The sequence below is a fragment of the Oryza brachyantha genome, chromosome 2, assembly GCF_000231095.2.
Source record: "Oryza brachyantha chromosome 2, ObraRS2, whole genome shotgun sequence".
Lineage (NCBI taxonomy): Eukaryota > Viridiplantae > Streptophyta > Magnoliopsida > Poales > Poaceae > Oryza > Oryza brachyantha.
In genome coordinates, this window is record NC_023164.2 from 4115460 (window position 1) to 4137489 (window position 22030).

General features: G+C 43.9%; 4 protein-coding genes across 4 annotated transcripts; 2 read left to right on the forward strand and 2 right to left on the reverse strand.

The window, feature by feature from the left end:
* Positions 1-2918: 2918 nt before the first annotated feature.
* Positions 2919-8319, forward strand: LOC102703276 (copper-transporting ATPase HMA4). The gene is made up of 8 exons (XM_006646959.2): positions 2919-3178; positions 3964-4709; positions 4891-5362; positions 5447-5614; positions 6397-6651; positions 6803-6925; positions 7010-7495; positions 7746-8319. Exons 1-8 carry the CDS (start codon positions 2921-2923, stop codon positions 8166-8168), a joined length of 2931 nt encoding a protein of 976 aa, XP_006647022.1. The 5' UTR covers positions 2919-2920; the 3' UTR covers positions 8169-8319.
* Positions 8320-9580: 1261 nt separating this feature from the next.
* Positions 9581-12167, forward strand: LOC102703551 (exopolygalacturonase-like). Its single transcript, XM_015833941.2, has 2 exons — positions 9581-10104; positions 11106-12167. Exons 1-2 carry the CDS (start codon positions 9607-9609, stop codon positions 11850-11852), a joined length of 1245 nt encoding a protein of 414 aa, XP_015689427.2. The 5' UTR covers positions 9581-9606; the 3' UTR covers positions 11853-12167.
* A 48-nt stretch (positions 12168-12215) lies between these two features.
* Positions 12216-15935, reverse strand: LOC102703837 (fumarylacetoacetase). Its single transcript, XM_006646961.2, has 14 exons — positions 15597-15935; positions 15272-15350; positions 14931-14989; positions 14716-14840; positions 14552-14626; positions 14171-14246; positions 13917-14016; positions 13784-13843; positions 13298-13368; positions 13141-13203; positions 12986-13050; positions 12803-12899; positions 12580-12705; positions 12216-12466 (listed from the first exon to the last, which is right to left on the reverse strand). Exons 1-14 carry the CDS (start codon positions 15807-15809, stop codon positions 12404-12406), a joined length of 1272 nt encoding a protein of 423 aa, XP_006647024.1. The 5' UTR covers positions 15810-15935; the 3' UTR covers positions 12216-12403.
* Positions 15936-17471: 1536 nt separating this feature from the next.
* LOC102718625 (3-oxoacyl-[acyl-carrier-protein] synthase, mitochondrial) lies at positions 17472-21823 on the reverse strand. The gene is made up of 13 exons (XM_015833008.2): positions 21343-21823; positions 20515-20622; positions 20367-20438; positions 19973-20059; positions 19721-19872; positions 19347-19427; positions 19229-19262; positions 18884-18950; positions 18736-18812; positions 18547-18607; positions 18317-18399; positions 18163-18234; positions 17472-18083 (listed from the first exon to the last, which is right to left on the reverse strand). The coding sequence occupies exons 1-13, from the start codon at positions 21685-21687 to the stop codon at positions 17919-17921; spliced, it is 1404 nt and encodes a 467-aa protein (XP_015688494.2). The 5' UTR covers positions 21688-21823; the 3' UTR covers positions 17472-17918.
* Positions 21824-22030: the final 207 nt, after the last annotated feature.

Genomic DNA, 22030 nt, shown 5'->3' on the forward strand with positions numbered 1-22030 from the left:
GGTGAGAGAGAGAGGGAAGGAGGGGCTGACACGCGGGCCCGAGGAGGACAGAGGGAAAGGGGCGGTGGCCAGCAACTGGCGAGTGGGACCCGCCGGTCAGCGTGAGAGGGAGCGAGAGGGGAGAGGCGGTCGGTGACTGGTGGGTGGGCCCTTTTTGTCAGAGTGAGAGAGCAGGGGAGCGGAGAGAGGGGTGCTCGGCCGACGGCGGCGACCGGCGGGCGACGACGAGCAGTGACGGCGACGGCCGGCGGCGGGAGGGCGATGACGGCGACGGCGACGGCCGGCGCAAGGTGACGGGCGGCGGCGCATGGAGCCGTGGGCGACGGCAACAGCGCGTGGGAGGGAGAGACGACGGCGGGGACCGGCAGCGACGGCTTGGCGACCGCGCGGCGACAGCGACGTCGGGCGGAGAAGCAGCGGCGAGCGTCGGCAGCGCACGACACCCGACGACGGCGCGGGTGCGAGGAGACCCGGCAGCGACGGAAAAAGAGAGGGAGAGAGGAGGGAAGGGCTCACCGACGGCGACGAAGGACGGCAGCAAGTCGGCGAGGAGGAGGGCCGGGTGACGGCGAACGGAGCAGAGGTGGCGACGACGGCCGAGACGCGAATGGCGGCGCGCGGGCGACGAGGTCGGACGCAACGGCGGAGAGGGCAAGAAGGCGACATGGGCGCTCTGGTGTCCCACCGGCGGCGGTGAAGATGGCAGAAAGCCGGCGAAGCCGAGGCAGAGGTGGTGACGCGGGTAGGCGGCGACGTCCGACGGCCGACGGCGAGATTGGTCGACGGCGGCAAGGAAGTGGCGGTGCACGGGTGAGGCGAAAAGTGGCAGCGGGACGGCGATTGCGGAGTCCGTGTCGGCCACGACGCGGTCTCGGCGGCGGCAGTTGCGGCGGTCGTTGCGGCGGCGGCGCGTCGTCCGGCTCGGATGCAGTGGGGAGGCGGCGCGGACTTCGGCGTGGCGCGGGCGAGCTGGGCCGAGCGGCGGCCCAGGAGGGAGGGAGGAGGCGCACGCGAGAGAAAGGGGCGGCCGGCGCGGGGAGATGGGCCGACTCGGCTGGGCCAGCCCAGGAAGGAGGAGAGGAAAAAGAAAAAGGAAAAAGAAAAGAAAGAGGAGGCAAATTGGACTTCGGCCCAATTTGAGAAGGAGGGAAAAAGAAAGGAAAAGGAGGGAAACAGAGAAAGCCGCACTTTTGCCGAATTTTAAGTTGATTTGTTGGCCAAATTTTATAGTTCTTCAATTTGAGTTTAAATCCAGTTAATCAATTTGTGAACCTCGATTTAATTAAATTAATTTCTTTAGAGGGATTTTCCTGATTTTATTAAGCCAATTATTATTTACGAATTTTTTTATGAATTTCTTTTACAAATTTAGGCTTGGGATAGAACTCCGGGTGTGACACATAATAAGTAGAGTTAGCGAAAACAGTTAATATATGAAATCCATCATTATTTTTTCTTTTTAAAATAGAATATAGATAAAAGAAAAAAAAACAAGGAGATGGGGAAACACCACTACTAATATTTATAGTAGATACTATATAGATATTAGAAATAATCAAACGCAGACATCAAACTTTAGAAACCGAGAGCACTACGTTGCACCATCCAGGGGGGCATATATGAGAAATTTTGTAAGAACGAGGGGGAAAACGAGAATAACGAAAAAGGATAAACAGGAAGCGGAGAAAGCGAGCGCACATCGGCGCCACTACGACAGATGGAGAGGGAGCCCAAAACCAAACCGAACTCAAACTCAATCAAATAACGCTAAAAAAGATTATAAAATTCGAGCGGACCAAAGCGAAAAGCCGCCGAATCCCACGCCATATCACACCCAAATTTCCAAAAACCATAATAATATAAACGCAAACCCAACGTGACCTCCTCCCCCGCGCCGCCCCTGCTTCACGCCTCCCTCCCCGCCCACCACCTCGCCGCCTCGCCTCGCCGCCGCCGCCGCCGCCGCCTCGATCCCCAGACGAGACGACGAGGCCCTCCCCCTCCCCTCCCCCACGCGTGCGCGAGACACCGGAGAGGCAGAGCCCCAGAATCCCGCTCCACTCCGCCCCGCCGCCGCGATCGCCGGCGGCCGAGGTAAAGCCGCTGCCGCCTCGCTGCTCTCTCTCTCTGTGTGCTGTTCCAGATTGGTTTTGATGTCCTTTTCCCGTTCCCGCCCCTCATTCCGTGGGCTTTGTTGAGTCGTGTTGGTGGTGGCGCGCTGCTCGTGGAGACGAAACGCGTACGCGGAGTTGCTGCGGACGCTGCTTTTTTCCCCCTCTTTTACTTCTTCTTCTATCCTCCGAGTTCGCGCGGGATTTGTTTTGTTTGTGTGTGGTTCGTCAAATTGATGAAACGTTTGCTGTCGTTGTCGCGCGGGTGTTGGGTTGGTGATTTTTATTTTTTCGCGCGTTTAGTGCAAGTGGTGGTTAAAAAATTTGGTTCAACGCTATCACCTGCACCTAGAATGTACCAAAGCGATCCGTACTTTAGTATATGTTAGTTAACTAGCAATTTGGGGTAGGATGCTCCGGTTAGTGGTTACCAGGAAAATATACTTTTTTTTGTGTCACCTGTACTTGAGTTCATAATTATCTGTACTGAGTTCATAGTTCAAGCTGTACTTGCAACAAAGAAGTTTATGCTGGGTTATGACTTATGAGTAACTACTATTATGACTTACCAATTGGCTGTAAAATGTACTATTCCCTCTGTTCTATACTGTAAGACTTTCTGGCTAGATTCAGTTGTGCGCCAATAAATCTAGATGGCTAGACACATATACAAAACATATACATTGATACATAGATGAATCTAGACAGACCTAGAAAGTCTTGTAATATGAAACGGAGAGAGTAACATGTACATGAGAAGATGAAAAATCTGAAATTTATGATGGTTTGTGGCTGTTACTGGTACAGAGATGGAGCAGAATGGAGAGAACCATCTCAAAGATCCACTCCTCCCCGTGGATGGGGGCTCCGGTGCTTCTCCTGCCGGGGCGTCACCGCGGAAGGAGAGGAAGACGAGGAAGGTCATGTTCAATGTCCGAGGGATCTCGTGTGCTTCATGTGCCGTGTCGATAGAGACGGTGGTGGCAGGCCTCAAGGGAGTCGAGAGCATCTCGGTTTCGGTGCTTCAGGGCCAAGCCGTTGTCCAGTACAGACCAGAGGAAACCGATGTAAGATTTCCTTTGAGCTGACGTTATTGTCCTTACTGCATTAGATTTACAACATGACAGTGAGAATTTTGGGAGTTTGTCATCAATTGGAGGCAAAATAGGATTTTTAATTAAATGCATATGGTAGCTTCTTATGTGTTGTCTTTGTTCAAGTTGTTCTCGGCCAATTCTCTATTGGACTAGGAGACTATTTGGGCCACTCTGCATGTGTTTAATATAAGCAATAAGCTGATTTTGAATTTGAGGAGCTGAATTTTATCCTGTATGTCGTGATTTGGGTGATTAGGATGTCAAATTTCATCTCAGCTTTGTATTGGTCATTTATGCCTAAGTACTACCAACAGTGACTACCTTAACAATCATCTTTTGTCAGGTCTGGGCCAATCATCTATTGTGAAATGTTTTGACTTTTTCAAGGTCAAACTTCTTTAAGTTTGACACAATTATAGAAAAATATAGTGCCATTTTCAACATAAAACAAATTGTCTCACAATATATTTTTTGTTCTATTTAATGAAGCTACTTTAGTGTCGTAGATATTGCTATATTTCTACATAAATTTGGTTAAACTTTAAAAAATTTGACTTTAGAAAAAGTCAACATCTTATAATATGAAACGGAGGAAGTGATAAGTACGTGAACTGGTAATTTCTCTCTTCAAGAACGCACTTTCAGTTCACTAAATTCGTGTCTACTTCAAGTTACAGTCATGAAGTAACGACAGAATATGTTAAACTTTGGCATTATTTTTCACATGTTCTAAGTTCACATTGTTATGCTTCCAGGCAATAACCATAAAAGAAGCTATTGAAGGTCTCAATTTCGAGGTTGATGAACTTCAAGAACAGGAAATTGCTGTGTGCAGACTTCGGATAAAAGGAATGGCATGTACAAGCTGCTCGGAATCTGTTGAGAGAGCACTTCAGATGGTACCTGGAGTGAAGAAGGCTGCAGTGGGCCTTGCGCTAGAGGAAGCTAAAGTCCACTTTGATCCAAATATCACAAGCCGTGATCTCATAATTGAGGCTATTGAAGATGCTGGATTTGGAGCTGATCTCATTAGTTCTGGGGATGATGTGAACAAAGTCCACCTAAAACTTGAGGGTGTGAGTTCCCCTGAAGACATCAAACTCATTCAGTCCGTACTGGAATCTGTAGAAGGGGTGAATAATGTTGAGTGCGACACAGTTGGACAGACGATAATAGTTGCATATGATCCTGATGTCACTGGCCCACGATTACTTATTCAGTGCATTCAGGATGCTGCGCAGCCCCCTAAATACTTCAGCGCCAGCTTGTACTCACCACCAAAGCAAAGAGAGGCAGAACGCCATCATGAAATCAGGAACTACAGGAATCAATTTCTTTGGAGTTGCCTGTTTTCTATACCTGTATTCCTGTTCTCCATGGTTCTTCCAATGCTTTCTCCTTCTGGGGATTGGTTGTTTTATAAAGTCTGCAACAACATGACGATAGGCATGCTATTGCGGTGGTTGCTGTGTTCTCCGGTCCAGTTCATAATTGGTTGGAGGTACAGTCCCATCTCTCCAACAACTTCTTACTTGATCTTGTTTCTTGTTTCTATCTAAAGTGTTATGTTTCTTGTATTTAGCCTAAATATAATGTTTTTTTTTCTTTTGTTTCTTTCCTTCATTGCACACGTGCACTACGAACTGCACATTGTAATTCACACTGTTTTATTGTACTTCCAGATTTTATGTTGGAGCTTATCATGCACTAAAACGAGGATACTCGAACATGGACGTGCTTGTTGCTTTGGGGACAAATGCTGCATACTTCTATTCTGTGTATATAGTTCTGAAGGCACTAACATCAGACTCGTTTGAAGGACAGGAATTTTTTGAAACTAGTGCTATGTTGATATCTTTTATTTTGCTTGGGAAATATCTGGAGGTGGTGGCAAAAGGAAGGACATCAGATGCTTTGTCAAAGTTGACAGAACTTGCACCAGAAACAGCATGTCTCCTTACTTTGGACAAAGATGGAAATGTCATTTCAGAAACAGAGATCAGCACCCAGTTACTTCAGAGAAATGATGTCATTAAGATTGTCCCTGGAGAAAAAGTTCCTGTTGATGGTGTTGTCATCAAAGGCCAAAGCCATGTGAATGAAAGTATGATAACTGGTGAAGCAAGACCCATTTCGAAGAAACCAGGAGACAAGGTTGTCATTTTTCTTGTTCTGACTATTTGTTTAGTCTCATGAACTGTTGTTCTGATGACACTTAAATTGGCTTGTTTTTTACAGGTTATTGGTGGTACTGTAAATGACAATGGTTGCATAATTGTCAAGGTCACTCATGTTGGGTCAGAAACGGCTCTGTCACAGATAGTTCAGTTAGTTGAAGCTGCCCAACTAGCAAGGGCTCCAGTGCAGAAGTTGGCAGACAAAATTTCACGGTTTTTCGTTCCAACTGTAAGTTTACTTTTGTTTTGCCCTGCAAATTCCCTTCTTGCTATCTCTGCGCCTTCTGATATGGCTAGGTTATGGATGAGGGATACTAGCGCACTCGGTTCCCTACAAGAGGCTCTGAGCAACCTTTAGATGGAATACTAATTTCTTCCTTGATTACAAAATACTTGACTGATCTTATATAGAGATGCAGATCACAAACTTCTTGCTAACAAACCAACTTTTTCTCTAAGCATATGTTATCTAATTAACCAACTTGAACTTTATCTTAAAACATAACTTATCTAATTAACAACTCTGAGCTAATTAGATAACTGCTGACTTAGCCGCTCATGGATGCCGTCAACTTCATCTTCCTGCGGGCACTCATAAGTTCTTCCCATGAATGCGTCCACAACACCTCGTTTACAAATTTGTAACACTGCTAGTTTGCTACATCCAACTTGCCTAACTAGTTGATAGTCATTCCACTGGAAAATTTTCCTGCCCTTATAATTTCTAGGTATCTATTCTAGATCCAGTCAGCATTCATCTGGAAACTGTCTTGAACCTGCCATTCATAGATCAAATTTATTTAATGAGTTTGGTTTATTAGCAGGTTTAATCTTGCTCCTTACAAATCTGATCACTTCTCTGCAGTAAACAATATGTTACTTGTGAGAAATGTTACCCTGATTGGCTGATTGATACTTGCAAATGTTCCAAACTTCTGATGCTTCTCATGCATGCTATATGTGAGTTTTTTGTTTGTTTCTTCATCTAATATCATTCTTTGTCATTTTAAGGTTGTGGTGGCTGCATTTCTTACATGGCTTGGCTGGTTCATAGCTGGGCTATTCCACATATACCCTCGAAAGTGGATTCCAAAGGCAATGGATTGCTTTGAGCTTGCTTTGCAGTTTGGAATATCTGTTCTTGTTGTTGCGTGCCCGTGTGCTCTTGGACTGGCTACACCGACTGCTGTTATGGTTGCGACTGGAAAAGGTGCTTCTCAAGGTGTTCTTATTAAAGGTGGCAATGCACTTGAGAAAGCTCACAAGGTAACTGTTAGATGATTTTTTTTCTATGTCGTATACTTGTATAAGTTTTTCTTCTTCGCTTCCTTTCAGAAGAATTGGTTTTCTTGCTTCATATGCATTCTAATGCTTTATATTGCCCCACTAAACTATGCTTATATTTCTCTGACTGAAGGTTAAAGCTATCATATTTGATAAAACCGGAACACTGACGATTGGTAAGCCTTCCGTTGTTCAAACAAAGGTGTTCTCCAAGACGCCACTTCTAGAACTGTGTGATTTGGCTGCTGGTGCTGAGGTTGGCTTCTTAGACAGTTAGAATACTTATAAACCTTGGCTTCTTTTGTGGGTTTATCTATTAATTTTATTCTACCATTTCCAGGCAAACAGTGAGCATCCTCTATCAAAGGCTATTGTTGAGTACACAAAGAAGCTCAGGGAGCAATATGGATCTCACAGTGACCATATGATGGAGTCTAAGGACTTTGAAGTCCATCCAGGGGCAGGGGTGAGTGCCAACGTTGAAGGCAAGCTGGTGCTGGTTGGAAACAAAAGGCTCATGCAAGAGTTTGAAGTTCCAGTAACCTCTGACGTGGAGGGATACATGTCCGAAACCGAAGAGCTTGCCAGGACCTGTGTGCTTGTAGCCATCGATAGAACCATATGCGGTGCTCTTTCTGTGTCAGATCCTCTGAAACCTGAGGCAGGCCGTGCCATTTCATACCTTACCTCAATGGGGATCTCAAGTATCATGGTGACGGGTGACAATTGGGCTACAGCTAAATCCATAGCAAAAGAAGTTGGGATCAGCACAGTATTCGCTGAGATCGATCCAGTTGGTAAAGCTGAAAAGATCAAAGACTTGCAGGTACAATCTTTTTTTTTTTGCTTCCAGCAAAAATTAATGTTACTCACTCTATTTAAGACCTATAGCCTTCTTAGATTCATATAAATGTTAATGAATCTAGACATATATATAAATTATATATATTCATCGAAGGATGAATTTAGACAAAGCTAAAAAGTCTTACAATATGAAACGGAAACGGAGGTAGTATTAGAATAGATCAAATTTTACCATCAGTATTTCAACTTACATCGCATCATTTTGTTCACAGATGAAAGGGATGACGGTGGCCATGGTCGGCGACGGGATAAACGACTCGCCGGCTCTAGCCGCTGCAGACGTAGGCTTGGCCATTGGAGCCGGCACCGACGTCGCCATCGAAGCCGCGGACATTGTCCTGATGAGGAGCAGCCTCGAGGACGTGATCACTGCCATTGATCTCTCCAGGAAGACCCTCTCGAGGATCAGGCTCAACTACGTCTGGGCTCTGGGCTACAACGTGCTGGGCATGCCGGTCGCCGCCGGCGTCCTCTTCCCGTTCACCGGCATCCGGCTGCCGCCCTGGCTCGCCGGGGCCTGCATGGCTGCCTCCTCGGTGAGCGTCGTCTGCTCGTCACTGCTGCTCCAGCTCTACAGGAAGCCATTGCAGGTCGAGGAGGTAGCTGGACCCAAGAATGACCCGGACTTGGTGTGAGGAGCTCAAGACTGACGAAGTGTTTGGTCTTGCTGTGTTGACTGAAGTCTGAACTGAACTGAACCATGACGCAAACGCCTTGTTTGCATGGCCCCTCCTGACTGATTTCTGTACAGTAGTCATGCTTTGGGACTTTTTTTTTTTCTTTCCATTTTGGACTTTTTTCTCTGATTGATTCTTTAATAATCTGGGGGGCTAATATACATTTGAAATGGATAGTGTTATCTGGTAACTCGGGAGAAAGTATTCTGATCCCTCGAGGGGATGTCCTCTCGTCTCTTGTATGCTATCTAAATAGTTATAAAAAAATTTAAAAAAAATTATAAAGATAGATTAATATAAGATATATCACTACACAAACATACAAGTTTAAATATAACTTTTACAATTCATACTAAAAATAAAAAATTAAACTCTGAATAGTATACGTATAGTCACAGTTATATTTGTTATTTTTCTATGTATTATATATTATAGAAGTTATATTTGAACTTACATATTTATGTAGTTATATATTTTATTGATAACTATTTAGATATTTAGATAGTATGCAATAAACGAGAAGATATTTCTCGAGGGTTTAAAATCCACTCCCGGTAACTTGGTAAGTAACAGGTGCTACATTGGTATTAACGACATTTGCAGGCAGCAGTGGACTAGGTGAACTGTGCGTCATTGCATTGCACACACATTTTGCTGTAGTGATAGCCATTGCTGAAGTGTGTTTCGAACAAGCACCAAGCACCAAATCTTTGACCAGAGAAGCTAGAGAGTTTTGCATCTCCTCTTTTTACTTGTACTTATAAGCTATAAGCTAAAGTTTAAATTTTCAACCTTAAATTTAAAGTTGATTTTAAAGGTTTTCATCGAAGTTTATTTTTAGTCTTAACTTTTAGATCGTTAAATAAATAAATAAATATATATATATAGAGTTTTATTTATAATTTATTTTTCGTTTGAAAATATGTAGATTGATCATATTTCTAAACACCCCTTTTCCTTGCGAACACCGTCGATTCCTTTGGATCCCAGGAATTTCTTATATTTTTCACGGAAATTGAGCCGATTCCTCGGAAAATCCAGTGAAATTAATATGCTCTAAATAGTGGCCTTCGTGCCAAAATTGTAGGAGCCATGATTGGAACACGTGAATTCAACACATTTTCTGGTTCAAAATCATGTGAAATTCGTCGAGATGGCACGCACGGCTGGAGTGCAAAGAAATGACCGGTAGGCACGCAAGCGCTCCGTCGTTGGTTCGCGCCAAAAATAGCAGAAAACCGCGCGACCCGCGTCATCGTCCGCTCGCTCCCCTCCTCGCCTCCGCCGTATATAAGCCGGCGAGGAGCACGCCGGCCTCGCCGTCTCCATCCACCGACGCGCGCGCCACCTCAGATCGCCGCCCGTCCCTCCAGGAAGAGAAGAAGCCAAGACCGAGATGGTTCCCGCCGGGACGGGGAGGAGGAGGAGGAGCACGGCGCTGGCCGCCGCCGTCGTGGCGGCGGCGGCGCTGGCGTTGATGGCGTCCCAGGCGGCGGCGACGCCGGGGGCGACGCCGTCGACGCCGGAGGGGTCGCTGGACATCGCGCAGCTCGGGGCGAAGGGCGACGGGAAGAGCGACAGCACCAGGTTCATCCTGCAGGCGTGGACGCACGCGTGCAGGGCGACGGGGACGCAGAAGATCGTGATCCCGCCGGGGAACTACCTCACCGGCGCGCTGCTCCTCGCCGGGCCGTGCACCAGCGACATCATCATCCGGCTCGACGGCAACCTGCTCGGCACCGCCGACCTCAACGCGTACAAGACGAACTGGATCGAGATCATGCACGTCAACAACTTCGCCATCAACGGCCACGGCACCATCGACGGGCAGGGCCCCCTCGTGTGGAGCCACAACGAGTGCCACAAATCCTACAACTGCAAGGTCCTCCCCAATGTACGTACCCTCCCGTGTCTCATATCCCCTCCTCTCTCACTGTCACCAAAACTTACTCTCTGCATTTCGTATGGTAATTATTGATCAATATACATTTATATATATTATTATTAGTATTTATATAAATTTAGATAATACTAAAAAATTTAACATTCTAAAATAGAGTTACATTACCAGTTTTACTTTTGCTATTGATCAAATGTTTGATTTTTTATTTTTCTCTCAAACACACCTACAATGCACGTGGGGGTCATGGGAAAGGCGTGTATTAGATTTTTGACTTGCATGCATGCCTTTAAATTATCATCCAATAAAAATTACCGGATTTGATTGATGAAATTAAAATTTTCAAACATTTTATCAATACACGGAGCCTACTAGTTTTTAACCAGCGAAGAAACGACAATAGTGTCATTGTCGGTTTAAGAACTGATAGTATTGGTTTTTGAAGCATACAGTAGATAACTGGAGCAGTGTACAATTGATAATGACACTAACGAATATCACTGTCTGTTCAAGAACCACCCATGCTGGTTTTTAAACCGGCAGATCAGTATTTGTTTTTGGAACAGCGGTAGACAATCGACAGTGGTACTTTCCATGTTACATACTAATCCGTCTTCTCAAAGTTTTTGAAACCTTTTCATAACTATTTGATCTCGTAAAAAAGAGGGAACATTCGTTTGAGATTAAAATCCATTTCCGTGTTTTCATCAACTTTCTCGTCTTTCTTGTCACTAATGCGACAGACAATCAAACGTGTTACTTTAAGTAATATATCATGAGCAATTTTATAGTCTTTAAGTAGATACCAAGAGTTACCAGAATTTTAATATAAAATTTAATACCTCCCAGTACCTAAGGTACAATATTTACATAGAAAAAGTGACAACTCCTGGTACGGAAGTACTATAAAATTGCTCGTATATCATATACTAATCTAATATTTTAAATTTTGATAATTTTTTGTCCGTGACTAACGGTGGACGGTGGGTGGGCAGAGCCTGGTGCTGGACTTCTCGACGAACGTGACGATCCGCGGGGTGACGCTGCTGAACAGCAAGTTCTTCCACATGAACATCTTCCAGAGCAAGAACGTGGTGGTGGACAAGGTGACCATCACGGCGCCCGGCGACAGCCCCAACACCGACGGCATCCACATCGGCGACTCCACCAACGTCACCATCCGCGCCACCACCATCGCCACCGGCGACGACTGCATCTCCATCGGCCCCGGCACCCGGACCGTCCGCGTCCACGGCGTCCGCTGCGGCCCCGGCCACGGCATCAGCGTCGGCAGCCTCGGCCGCTACAAGGACGAGAAGGACGTCGAGGACGTCGTCGTCTCCAACTGCACGCTCCGCGGCACCACCAACGGCCTCCGCATCAAGTCCTACGAGGACTCCAAGTCGGAGCTCCGCGCCACCCGCTTCGTCTACGACGGCGTCACCATGGACAACGTCAGCTACCCCATCATCATCGACCAGAAGTACTGCCCCAACAACATCTGCTCCAAGTCCGGCCACTCCAAGGTCGCCGTCACCGACATCGTCTTCAAGAACATCGCCGGCACCTCCGCAACGCCGGAGGCCGTCACCCTCAACTGCGCCAACAACCTCCCCTGCCAGGGCGTGCAGCTGCAGAACGTCGACGTCAAGTTCGCCGGCAAGGGCAACACCACCATCGCCGTCTGCCACAACGTCCACGGCAAGGCCACCAACGTCGCCAAGCCACTCTCCTGCCTCTGACTTTCCTCACCTTAACCCATTATTATTTTTTATTAATCTAATTGATTGGTTGCTCTTTTTTTTAATCCGACTTAATTAGTTGTAATCTGTACCATAGTTTCTTTTCTCCATTTATTCTTTTTGACGTTTTGTTTTCTTCGTTTGGAATATATGAACTTCTCTTCTGACTTGGACTGGTTCATACGACAAAAAATTTGTCAGAAATTAGGTTTGGTTTTGATTTTACCAGATAGTTTGCTGCATTGTACCAGCATAGACATGTAATCTGTGCAGCATGCTTCACCAGCTCACCTCCAAACTAATTTCGGCAGCACCGTTCTGGACCGTTCGATCATATGGCCAGCATTACATCTGGGACGTCGATTTCCAGATCAAGCAAAGCATGCCCAACTCATTGAAACGAACTACGACTTCAAATCAGTTTTTATTGTCACGGAAGAACATCAGGGACGCACTCATTATTTACCATCGCTAAACACTAAATAAGTACATTGCCACACTGCATGCTTTCTTAAGAGATTACTGGAACAAGGCTTATCCTCTATCTGGGATCATGGAAGTGCAGGCAGAACCTTCCCAGTGCATGTTCCGAATCCAACGTTGTAGCCATCACCCTGTAAAAAAACATGTGGCATCAAGATGGAGCATGGCATCTTCAAGGGGATCTTTCTTGAGAAGAAAAGAGATCTATAAATTTAGTTGATCAAGATGGATGAGATTACTGTACCTTGCAACATGCTGTCAAGATGACCTCATCCCCATCTTCCAGGAACTTGCGGGTTGAGTTTCCAACTGGTATCTCCTTCTGCCCGTTCCATGTTAGCTCCAGCAAACATCCCAAAGATTCTGGCTCCTGCAAGAACGCAGATGTCCAGTTATAAAAATGGATTATAACTTGTAGATTAGCATGTTTAGGATTGTACTGATATTTGAAATAGTTTATTCCATACAGGTCCACTTAGTGTGCCAGTTGCAAACATATCCCCTGGTCTCAGATTGCACCCGTTAACTGTGTGGTGCGCTAGCTGCTGCGTTAAAGTCCAATACCTGGAAAATTTAGTTACAGTAAGGCCAAAAGTTCACAAATTCACACGGTAATGAAACGGCAATCGACAGACAAGCAACATCCTTACAGATGTTTGAAGTTACTCTTTGCGACCATTGATGGTTCACTTTGCTCCTTGGGCTTAATCCAAACCTTATAAAAGTAAAATAATCATCAGTTTATTTTTCGATCAAATACGAGTAGTTAGTAATAGAAAAGTGGAATGGCACGAGAAAATCCTACTTCAAGAGGAATATCGTAGTTTACGTGGTTCTTTTCAGCTAAGTAAGGTAAAGGTTCAGGTTCCTGCAATGCAAAAAAAAAAGTTATCCATAGAACAACAAAATGTTGATTAGCAAAGGAAAAAAAAAGGTTAACTATAGTATACAAGCTTGCTCACCTGCTTAGGAGCATCACAGGTAAAAGGCTTTAGGGCATCCAGAGTAACGATCCAAGGTGATACTGTTGTACCTAAAAATCACAAATAGAAAGGAACCATGTTAGCTGGCAGGAAAAAAAAGCACATTTCATTGCTGAAATCATGGAAGATTTCACTCAGGTAACGCAGGCCAAAGGAAAAAAAAACAATGTTACAATTCTTTTTGGCAGAAACAAGCAATATTTGTACAGAACTTAAACTTTTGAACAGAAAGTGGTCTATTACCCCTCCATTTATCACTAATGTGACAAGAGAAATATAATCATAAGAAAGTACTCTCAAATACGAATCTAACAATATCAATATCATGTCATAAAACTATACCCTAATAAAGTAACCTTGGGTCAAACATTTGTCCTAACAAAACAAAATATGCACTATATTTTGAAATAGAAGCAGTACTGAACATGGTAAAACAATAAACTGAGAAAGCATCAAGTGTCTTACTGAAGCTTTTCCCAAGGAAAGGTCCAAGAGGTATAGTTTCCCAAGCTTGAATATCTCTGGCTGCAATATTATACAGTACTCAGTTTAACAATAAAATGCAATTAATTTAAACTAAACCGTAAAGGATACCTACCACTCCAATCGTTCATTATCATTAGGCCAAAGATATGCTCTTCAGCATCATTAATATCAATAGGTTTGCCCAATTTATTCCCTGGTCCAACAATGGCTGCCTGAAAGCAACAAACCAACAAGTGTTATGGTATACTTAATCCAGGGAAAATGACAATATCTATAACTAATTGCATATGGACAGAATTTATATCAATGACAGTAACTCAAAAATAACAAACATGTACTGGGACAAGAGGTTTGAAAGAAGCTAACCATCTCAAGTTCAAAATCAAGCTTCTTAGAAGGACCAAAATAAGGTTTAGAATCTCCTGTTGGATGGCCTTGTCCTCTAAAAAGAAGAGAAACATGACATTATTAACATATTTTCTACATCAATTAGATATTACAACAAAGATAAAATGTTGATGTACCATATACATCAATACATGTACAATCAATCTAAAATACATCACAACATGCAGCAAAAATCACAAAATACAGTGAATTATTTTTAAAAAGATGACACTGAGAGCAATTATTAATCAAAATAGACACGAGGTTATGTGAAACTAAATTCGAGTATTCAGACAGCCATAAAACCATCTAGAAATCTGATAAAAATTTGATAACTATTTGGCTTTATGGAATGCGTACTTGGGTCGAACGATGTCTGTTCCAGATATGATTACAGAGGATGCACGACCATGATAAGCTATTGGAAGATGAAACCTGATAAAGAAGCGAACAGACATTGTAGATTAGTGACAAAGTACAACCCTGAGTCTCAACATAAGGCATGGCTAAGAAAAATATTTTACCAATTTGGATTGATTGGTGTCTGTGGTCCACGAAAGATAAACCCACAATTCCTTGCATGGTGCACAGAACAAAAGAAGTCGGTGTAGTCTCCTACTGTGATTGGTAGAAGCATCTCTATATCGCTCTAAATGATCAAAAAAGAGAAGTTAGCAATGTCATCAATAGTCACCCTTTTTTTTGTCCTGAGAAGAAAAGAGTAGCTGATCAAGCTCACCATGGGAACAAGGCATTTCTTCCTCAAAGCCTCATTGTCACGCAAAATCGGCTCATCAGCTGCAAAGACAAGAGAACAAAAGAAAAAAAATATATAGTCAACTCCAGGATCTCTAACCTTTTGCTCTGACATAATCATAACAACTATAGGCACCCCATTTAAACTTGGTTGCATCATCATACATTCGCATAACGTAGTACTAACAACACCATTATGGTTACAATTTCTAATCAGCATCAGAATTTGGGGCAGAAGCCGCGCTACTCATTGTACATTGCTACTAATAACAGCATAGTATAAGTAGACTGGAAGTTTGAAGTGGGCCGAGGAGAAGGAAGAACCTGAGAGGATCTTGTGTAGAGTGGCGCGCGCCTCCTTCCATGCCGGCCGCCCCATCCCCAGGAACATGTTGAGCGTTTCCTGCGCGCACACCAACCACCACCAAATCGATCAAATCACATCGCTCGCCAACACCAACACACCCACAATACGACTACTACTTGTAACACCAAAACCACATCGAGACCAATCTCCCCCAAATCTCCAATCCCAAATCGGCGTTGCTAAGCTAAGGCTAACACAAGCTCAGCTCATCACAAATTCACCACCAACCGCGACACCAGCATAGGGGCGGGTAGGTAGGTAGGCAGGTAGGCACGCACGCACCTGGCGGAAGCAGGGGGAGCCGGAGAGCAGGGGCCCATCGAAGAGCCCCGCTTCGGAGGCCGCGGCGAGGTCGAGCGCGAAGTCCCCGATGGCGACGGCCGGGCGCGGCGGCTGCTCACCCCCGCGGCGGAAGACCCCGAAGGGGAGGTTCTGGATGGGGAAGTGCGACCCGGGCGCCACCTCCACGAACGACCGCAGCTGCGCCTGAGCCATTGCCGCCTCCTCCTCCTCCTCCTCCTCTCCTCTCAGTCTCTCCTCTTCTCTTCTCTTCTCGCAGATGAAACAGCGGAGCAGACGAGGCGAGGAGGAGGAGGAAGAAGAAGAAGAGAGGCTGCAATAAATAGGAAGGACGTGGCCGTGGCCACTGCTAAGTGGGGCCCACGAGCAGTGACCGAGGACAGCACGTGAGGGGAGGCAGGGGACGATTTGTTTTACGCTTCCACTGCTATTACCACACGTCAAAAACAGTTTTAAGTTTTAACTGGAACGGATGCGTATTATTATTACGGTACCAACTGTTGTGCTCATCATACGCGTATATTAGTTATTCTCTTTAAAAAGCTCGTATAGTAGTAGTAGTAGTATAGTAAAAGTCCCTTAAGATATTCTCATAAAATGCTCCTATATTAATAGGATAGGGAATAATTAATTTTTTTTGGCACTCTTACGGGTGGTGATAATAAATTTATCACTGGACTCATGTGTCATAGACACGTAAGGGTCCACATGTAATAGACAGCGAGTGACAAATCTATTAACATCTAATCTTAATAGTGACAAATAGTTAAATGCCACTCCCCATAAATAGTAAAAATCGCTTCAGATTTTGCTGGTTTAGTAGAAAAAGCACGGATAAATTTCTTTTGTCCAATAGTAAAATCCATTGGGTAACACAAGCTCTTCTAAGGCCAGTCTCAATACATATTTTATAAAGGTGTCATGCACATTAAACAGAAACATATTAAGTAGGGTGCCACATCAATAAAATTGTTGAAATGACATGGTTATTAAATAAGGAAGTTTCATATGAGGGAGTTTCATGATATGAGAGAGACCCATGAAACTCATTTAACTTGGTTACATAATTCACAGTCTTGGTAACTATGTCATAGATCGAGACTCGCATAAGGGCAAACAATGCTGCTGCTTCCCTCCTAGAGTCCTAGTGTAATAATGACCTAATTAATTGTACACGTATTTAATCATTCATATTATTAAAAATACTTACATTTGTTGTGATAAATTATTACTAAATGTTTTCTTAATTATAACTTACGTATTTATGTATTTACATAAAATTTTTTAATAAGATAAATATTTAAACATGCGCCAAAAAAAGTCAATAGTATCATCTATATTAGAATATATACGAAGAGTAGTATCCGTATGATGTTTGATTTACTCCGTCGTGTATAATTATTGCACGTATTTCTATCACCAAAAGGGATAAATAGATATAGGCATGGAAGTCATTTTAGTTGAGTGTCATTTTTTAAAACAAAAAATGACCAAAATAGTTAGTATTTATTTTGGGGGGACGAAGGACGTAGTACATAATAACTACATAACAAGTGTACTGGTCAGATAATTGGAACAAGATGAGTTCCGAAAGAATTTTAAGAATCAAGCTTCCATAAAAGCTTTTTTTCGTTTTATAATAAAAGGAGCCATCGTGAACTAAGAAAGGAAAAGAATATGAGTTGCAGAGAGCAATCAAGGCCGGGCGCTGGCACGTCGAGTAAGTGACGTGCCAGATTGCCAACCGGCCGGTACCACACGAACCGGGCGATCCATCCAGCCTACCAACGCCTCCAGATTCCTCTAGAAGATATCACCATCCACATGAACAAACCAAACCAATTTTTAACCAAACGAACGCAACCAAATCTGGTCTTAGGTTAGCAGGCACACTATAGCCAATCTTGTGTTTTCAACACTCCTGTCATCAGTCAGCCTGATGCAAAATCAGTTTCAGCCTTTCAGGTTTTGGATAATAGCCTCGCATGTAAAACGAAATTACAATCATCTGTTCAAGGTGATTCAAAATCCAGTGAGGAAGCATGAATTTATGATTTTAAATCGACTCGAAACAGAATGTGAGACATGTAAACATGCTCCTCTAAAAAGTCTAATGAGATAAAAAGAAGCTAGCAAAGAAAAGAGCAACGGGGCATGCAGGATACAAGGGGGAAAAGGACTGAAACCTCAGCAGATTCTGCCTCAGTGCATGCAGATGGTGCCGCCCGGTGTTTGTGCAGGAAAATCTCTGGATGCTTAGCTACAGCTCTTCAGGCAAAACAGACAGGGAGCTGATAGAAACAGCTAAGGGGGACACGAGAACAGCAGCGAGGTGTTGGTTCCACCAAAACCGAAGGAATTCGAGATGGCCGCTCGTATAGGCATCTTCTTTGGCGAAGATAGAGGTATGAACGCGCCTTCGAACACTGGGTCTGGCTGTTCTAGATTAAGTGTTGCTGGAGCGATGCCCTGAAAACAGAGCATAAAAGTTATGCACAGGAGAACATTCTGAACTCAAGCTGTTGGTCACTAACTGTTGAAAACATACATGGTGGATGGCTAATACGCTGAAGATTGCTTCCACTGACCCAGCTGCCCCAAGCAGATGACCGATTGCTCCCTGAGGAATGTTGTGCCATTTGTCGCAAGTGAGAGACAGGGGGGATTGTGATGAACCAGTTGCACACAATGTGGGGCTATACCTTTGTTGAGGACAATGCAAGACCACCAGATATTGCATGGTCGCCAAAGACAGACTTGATTGCATTCGCCTCTACAGCATCACCTAGTTGTGGTTCAAATCAAACCATCAGTTTTTATTTTATTTTTATAATTCCAGATGGTGCAGAACCAAACATGATACCAAAAATATGGAACGAACAAAAAGTATTGTTAGTCCATGTGAAGTTTGAGGGTCTGACTGAGCACTTACCAAGAGGAGTTGATGTTGCATGTGCATTCAAATAATCAATTTGATCTGCCTGAAGGCCTGACTAGAACAAGAGGAAGAACATTATCAGAATGTAGCATAAATAGCTGTGATGCATTTTACAGCTCCTTAACAACTTCAAGTCTTTGAAGCCCACTACACAAAAAATCACAAAGGTATATGGCGTTGCACCTGATCCAAAGCTCGCTTCATGGCTAACATAGCACCTTTACCATCATTTTGTGGTTGAGTAATGTGGTGTGCATCACCTAAAAAATCATCCATGATGAAAGGCATCTTAATGACAGAATAAATAATTCTCTGCGGAATAGGAGGATACCAGACATTCCATAGCCTCTCACTTCTGCATAAATTTTTGCTCCACGTTCCTTTGCATGATCAAGTGCCTACACAGGAGTATATCATTAACCCTCTTAAGGTCAAATAAGGTGAACTAAATGAAAATTTTCCAGACTTAAAAAAATGCATACACCATATAGAAAAACAATTAGAATATAAAGGGACAGATAAATGGATATGTGAGTCATGTGATCAAGAGACAGACCATGGTATTTAAAAAAAAGCTGTCAATTTGACCAAAAGGTAAATGGCTGATATTAAGTACACTGAACCAAAATTTCCGGAAAAACAATGTAAAAGACCAACTTTTTTTTTCTGAACTCACCTCCAACACCATAACCCCACAACCTTCACCAATCCTATTAATTTTTTTGAAACAAAGATAAGAATAGCCACACATGAAAAAGGAAAAAAAGGCTATGATTTGATAAAGGATGCCGTACACAAATCCATCTCTACCACAATCAAATGGCCTGGAAGCTGCTTGCGGAAGAGAGTTATATTTTGTAGATAATGCTCGTAACCTGAAAAACGAATAGCATTACAACGAAATAAGACAAAGTTGGCCACACTAACTAAAAGAGCATATGCAATAGAACACTAAGAAATTAGTGATATAGTTTGCATATGGATATTTACGAACCGTAAGTGTTTTGTGTGCATAGACGTTGGTTGAGGTTCCCTTACAGACATTATTTCAAAGGTATACGATATAACCTCGGTAAAAGCATTAAAGGAAATTTACACTATTTTCATAGAGAGCATATAAAAGAGTTATAGAACATAAGTAAAACAAAACACGAACAAATATGCTTGCCTAGAAAATCCAGCTATTGACAAAGCATCAATGCTAGACTCTGTTCCACCAGCCACCATTACATCTGCATCTCCAAATTGAATCATCCGTGTAGCATCACCAATAGAGTGGGCACCTGTGGCACAAGCTGTCACAGCAGCATGGTTTGGACCCTAAGTTTGAAGCATTAACTATCCATATTAACATAGATGTACGAAATGAATTCTGGAATGAAATATTGGAACTATAGCATATGAAAATAACAAACTTCACCTGGAAACCATATCTCATGCTAACATGACCGGATGCCATGTTGATCAAAATCTTGGGAATGAAATATGGACTGAGGCGACGTAGACGCTGTGCCATGATAAAAATAATTTCAAATTTCAGTGCTGCAGTTACTGGAAGATTGTTGTTTGGAGTGCAAGCCACATATGACACTGTAGGTAAATAACTTAGCAAAAGCATAAGGATCACTATCGGATAGATTCTAGTCTAAATCATATGTTGACTGTACTTTCTGGATATATTAACTAGATGATGATGACGACGACAATGATGAGTAGAGAGTTCAGCACGCAGAAACACAATAACACCTTATCTGCAACAATGGATAATAACACCAATAGAAAAGGAACATATTGCGACCAGTGTGGATACAAACATTTTCAAGTATCATCTGGGATGCCTCTAAAATGTCTGAGATGCTTCCAATCCCCCCACCAATTGAGACTCCCTGATACAACTCAATCAGATACAGTGATTCAGAAATACATAAAAAGATTATAATTCACATCAACAGCAGCTTGTACCGTTCTTTCCTTCTTCTCATCTTCTGAAGGCAACCAATTTGCATCTCTTAAAGCCTCATCAGCTGCACATAGAGCATAGGCTATAAATCCCGATATAGATTTACTGTCCTGGAAACAAGAATATAGATCAACACTTCAACAGTTTAAACCTCAAAAGCTTGATACAGATTCTAATCATATGAGATATTCAGCATCAACATTACATGTTTTAACCATGCAGACAACGTTCTGTTAGAATATTTTGGGTCCCAGTAGAAGAAAAAAATGATAGAAGGCTTATTAATTCTATCTACACCTTTTGATCCAAACTAGGACGTGTTACATTTATGTAAGTATGCAATGAAAATACAAGCAGAGGCACAAATTAACAAAAAAGCATTGCAGCATTGAAGACACTGTCATTCCTGGTTCAAGATAAGATCACTGTCATTGTTACCAGCCTACCAGGAACAATATTAGTTTATGCATTACGATAATCTGTGACATTTACTAGCACTAAATTTATGTTTGATGTAGAATTATAAATAACTTCAAAAAGGAAAAATGGTACCGGATTACTATGGGCAATCCATTTATCTGTGTGCATATTGGCAAACTTATCAGTTCTACAAAATGGAGAGAAACTATGATGTAAGGATAGAGCTAAACGTGCTCCAAATTAGCATCCAACAAGGCATGAACACACCACTCCATTCCAGTGCTTGAATCCCAGTGCAGCACAAAATGCAATCTACTGCATCAGTTCAATCTCATATCAAAAACTTAGTACGAGCCCGTTAATTTAAGCATTGCATCATGAGGGCTAGCGAAGCTACAGTGAGCAGCAACCTTAGCCCACGCCTCCTCGTCGAACTCGGCGTCGCCCTTCCCGCGCGGCACGGCGGCGGCGACCCTGGACGGGAGCTGCCCCAGCGTCCTCCCCGCGGCGTCCCCGGGGGGGAGGCGGAGGTCCTCGGCGGCGAGCGCGCGCACTGCGCAGCCCCCGGCCACGAGGCGGCCCCAGGTGGGCCCCACCCCGCGGCCGAGCGGCGTGACGGCCCCGAGCCCCGTGACCACCACGCGGCGTCCCGCGGACGGGCGCGGCGGGGGCAGCCCGGCCTGCGACGCCGCCGCAGGCGACGAGGAGGAGGAGAGCCCGCGGCGGAGGCGGAGCGCGCGGCGGAGGCAGCTCATCGTCACGGCGGCGCCGCCGCAGAGCTGCCGCTTCCGGAGTTGGAAGAGTGGAGGCGGCTGTTTCGGGTTCCAAGATTAGTTGCAGCCGCTTGGATGCGTCATCGGACGGCTACGATCTATTGATGTATTGCGTTTCTTTCGTTCTTTTTTCTCTTTTCTTTTTTTTCCTTTTCTATATTCGGGCTTGTTCGCTTCATAGCCAAAAAGGAAAAAATGAGATCTCATACAGTCGCTGGCTGCTACAACCGCAGGTCAGTGACTGCACGTGATCTCATCTTTCATTTCTTATTTCGATCAACGGTTTAGATTAAGCGTAGCGTTCCATCTTCCGGTATAATAAGAC

Bases quoted from the DNA above. Each gene is read 5' to 3' on its own strand.
- LOC102703276 (XM_006646959.2), top strand. From the start codon at position 2,921: ATGGAGCAGAATGGAGAGAACCATCTCAAAGATCCACTCCTCCCCGTG. The intron at 4,710-4,890 runs GTACAGTCCCAT...TTGTACTTCCAG, and splicing joins CAGTTCATAATTGGTTGGAG to ATTTTATGTTGGAGCTTATC. The intron at 6,652-6,802 runs GTAACTGTTAGA...CTCTGACTGAAG, and splicing joins CACTTGAGAAAGCTCACAAG to GTTAAAGCTATCATATTTGA.
- LOC102703551 (XM_015833941.2), top strand. From the start codon at position 9,607: ATGGTTCCCGCCGGGACGGGGAGGAGGAGGAGGAGCACGGCGCTGGCC. The intron at 10,105-11,105 runs GTACGTACCCTC...GTGGGTGGGCAG, and splicing joins ACTGCAAGGTCCTCCCCAAT to AGCCTGGTGCTGGACTTCTC.
- LOC102703837 (XM_006646961.2), bottom strand. From the start codon at position 15,809: ATGGCTCAGGCGCAGCTGCGGTCGTTCGTGGAGGTGGCGCCCGGGTCG. The intron at 15,351-15,596 runs GTGCGTGCGTGC...GTGTGCGCGCAG, and splicing joins GCTCCCCCTGCTTCCGCCAG to GAAACGCTCAACATGTTCCT. The intron at 14,841-14,930 runs GTGAGCTTGATC...TTGATCATTTAG, and splicing joins AGAAATGCCTTGTTCCCATG to AGCGATATAGAGATGCTTCT.
- LOC102718625 (XM_015833008.2), bottom strand. From the start codon at position 21,687: ATGAGCTGCCTCCGCCGCGCGCTCCGCCTCCGCCGCGGGCTCTCCTCC. The intron at 20,060-20,366 runs GTTTGTATCCAC...ATCATGGCACAG, and splicing joins CCCAGATGATACTTGAAAAT to CGTCTACGTCGCCTCAGTCC. The intron at 19,873-19,972 runs GTGAAGTTTGTT...CTTCAAACTTAG, and splicing joins GCATGAGATATGGTTTCCAG to GGTCCAAACCATGCTGCTGT.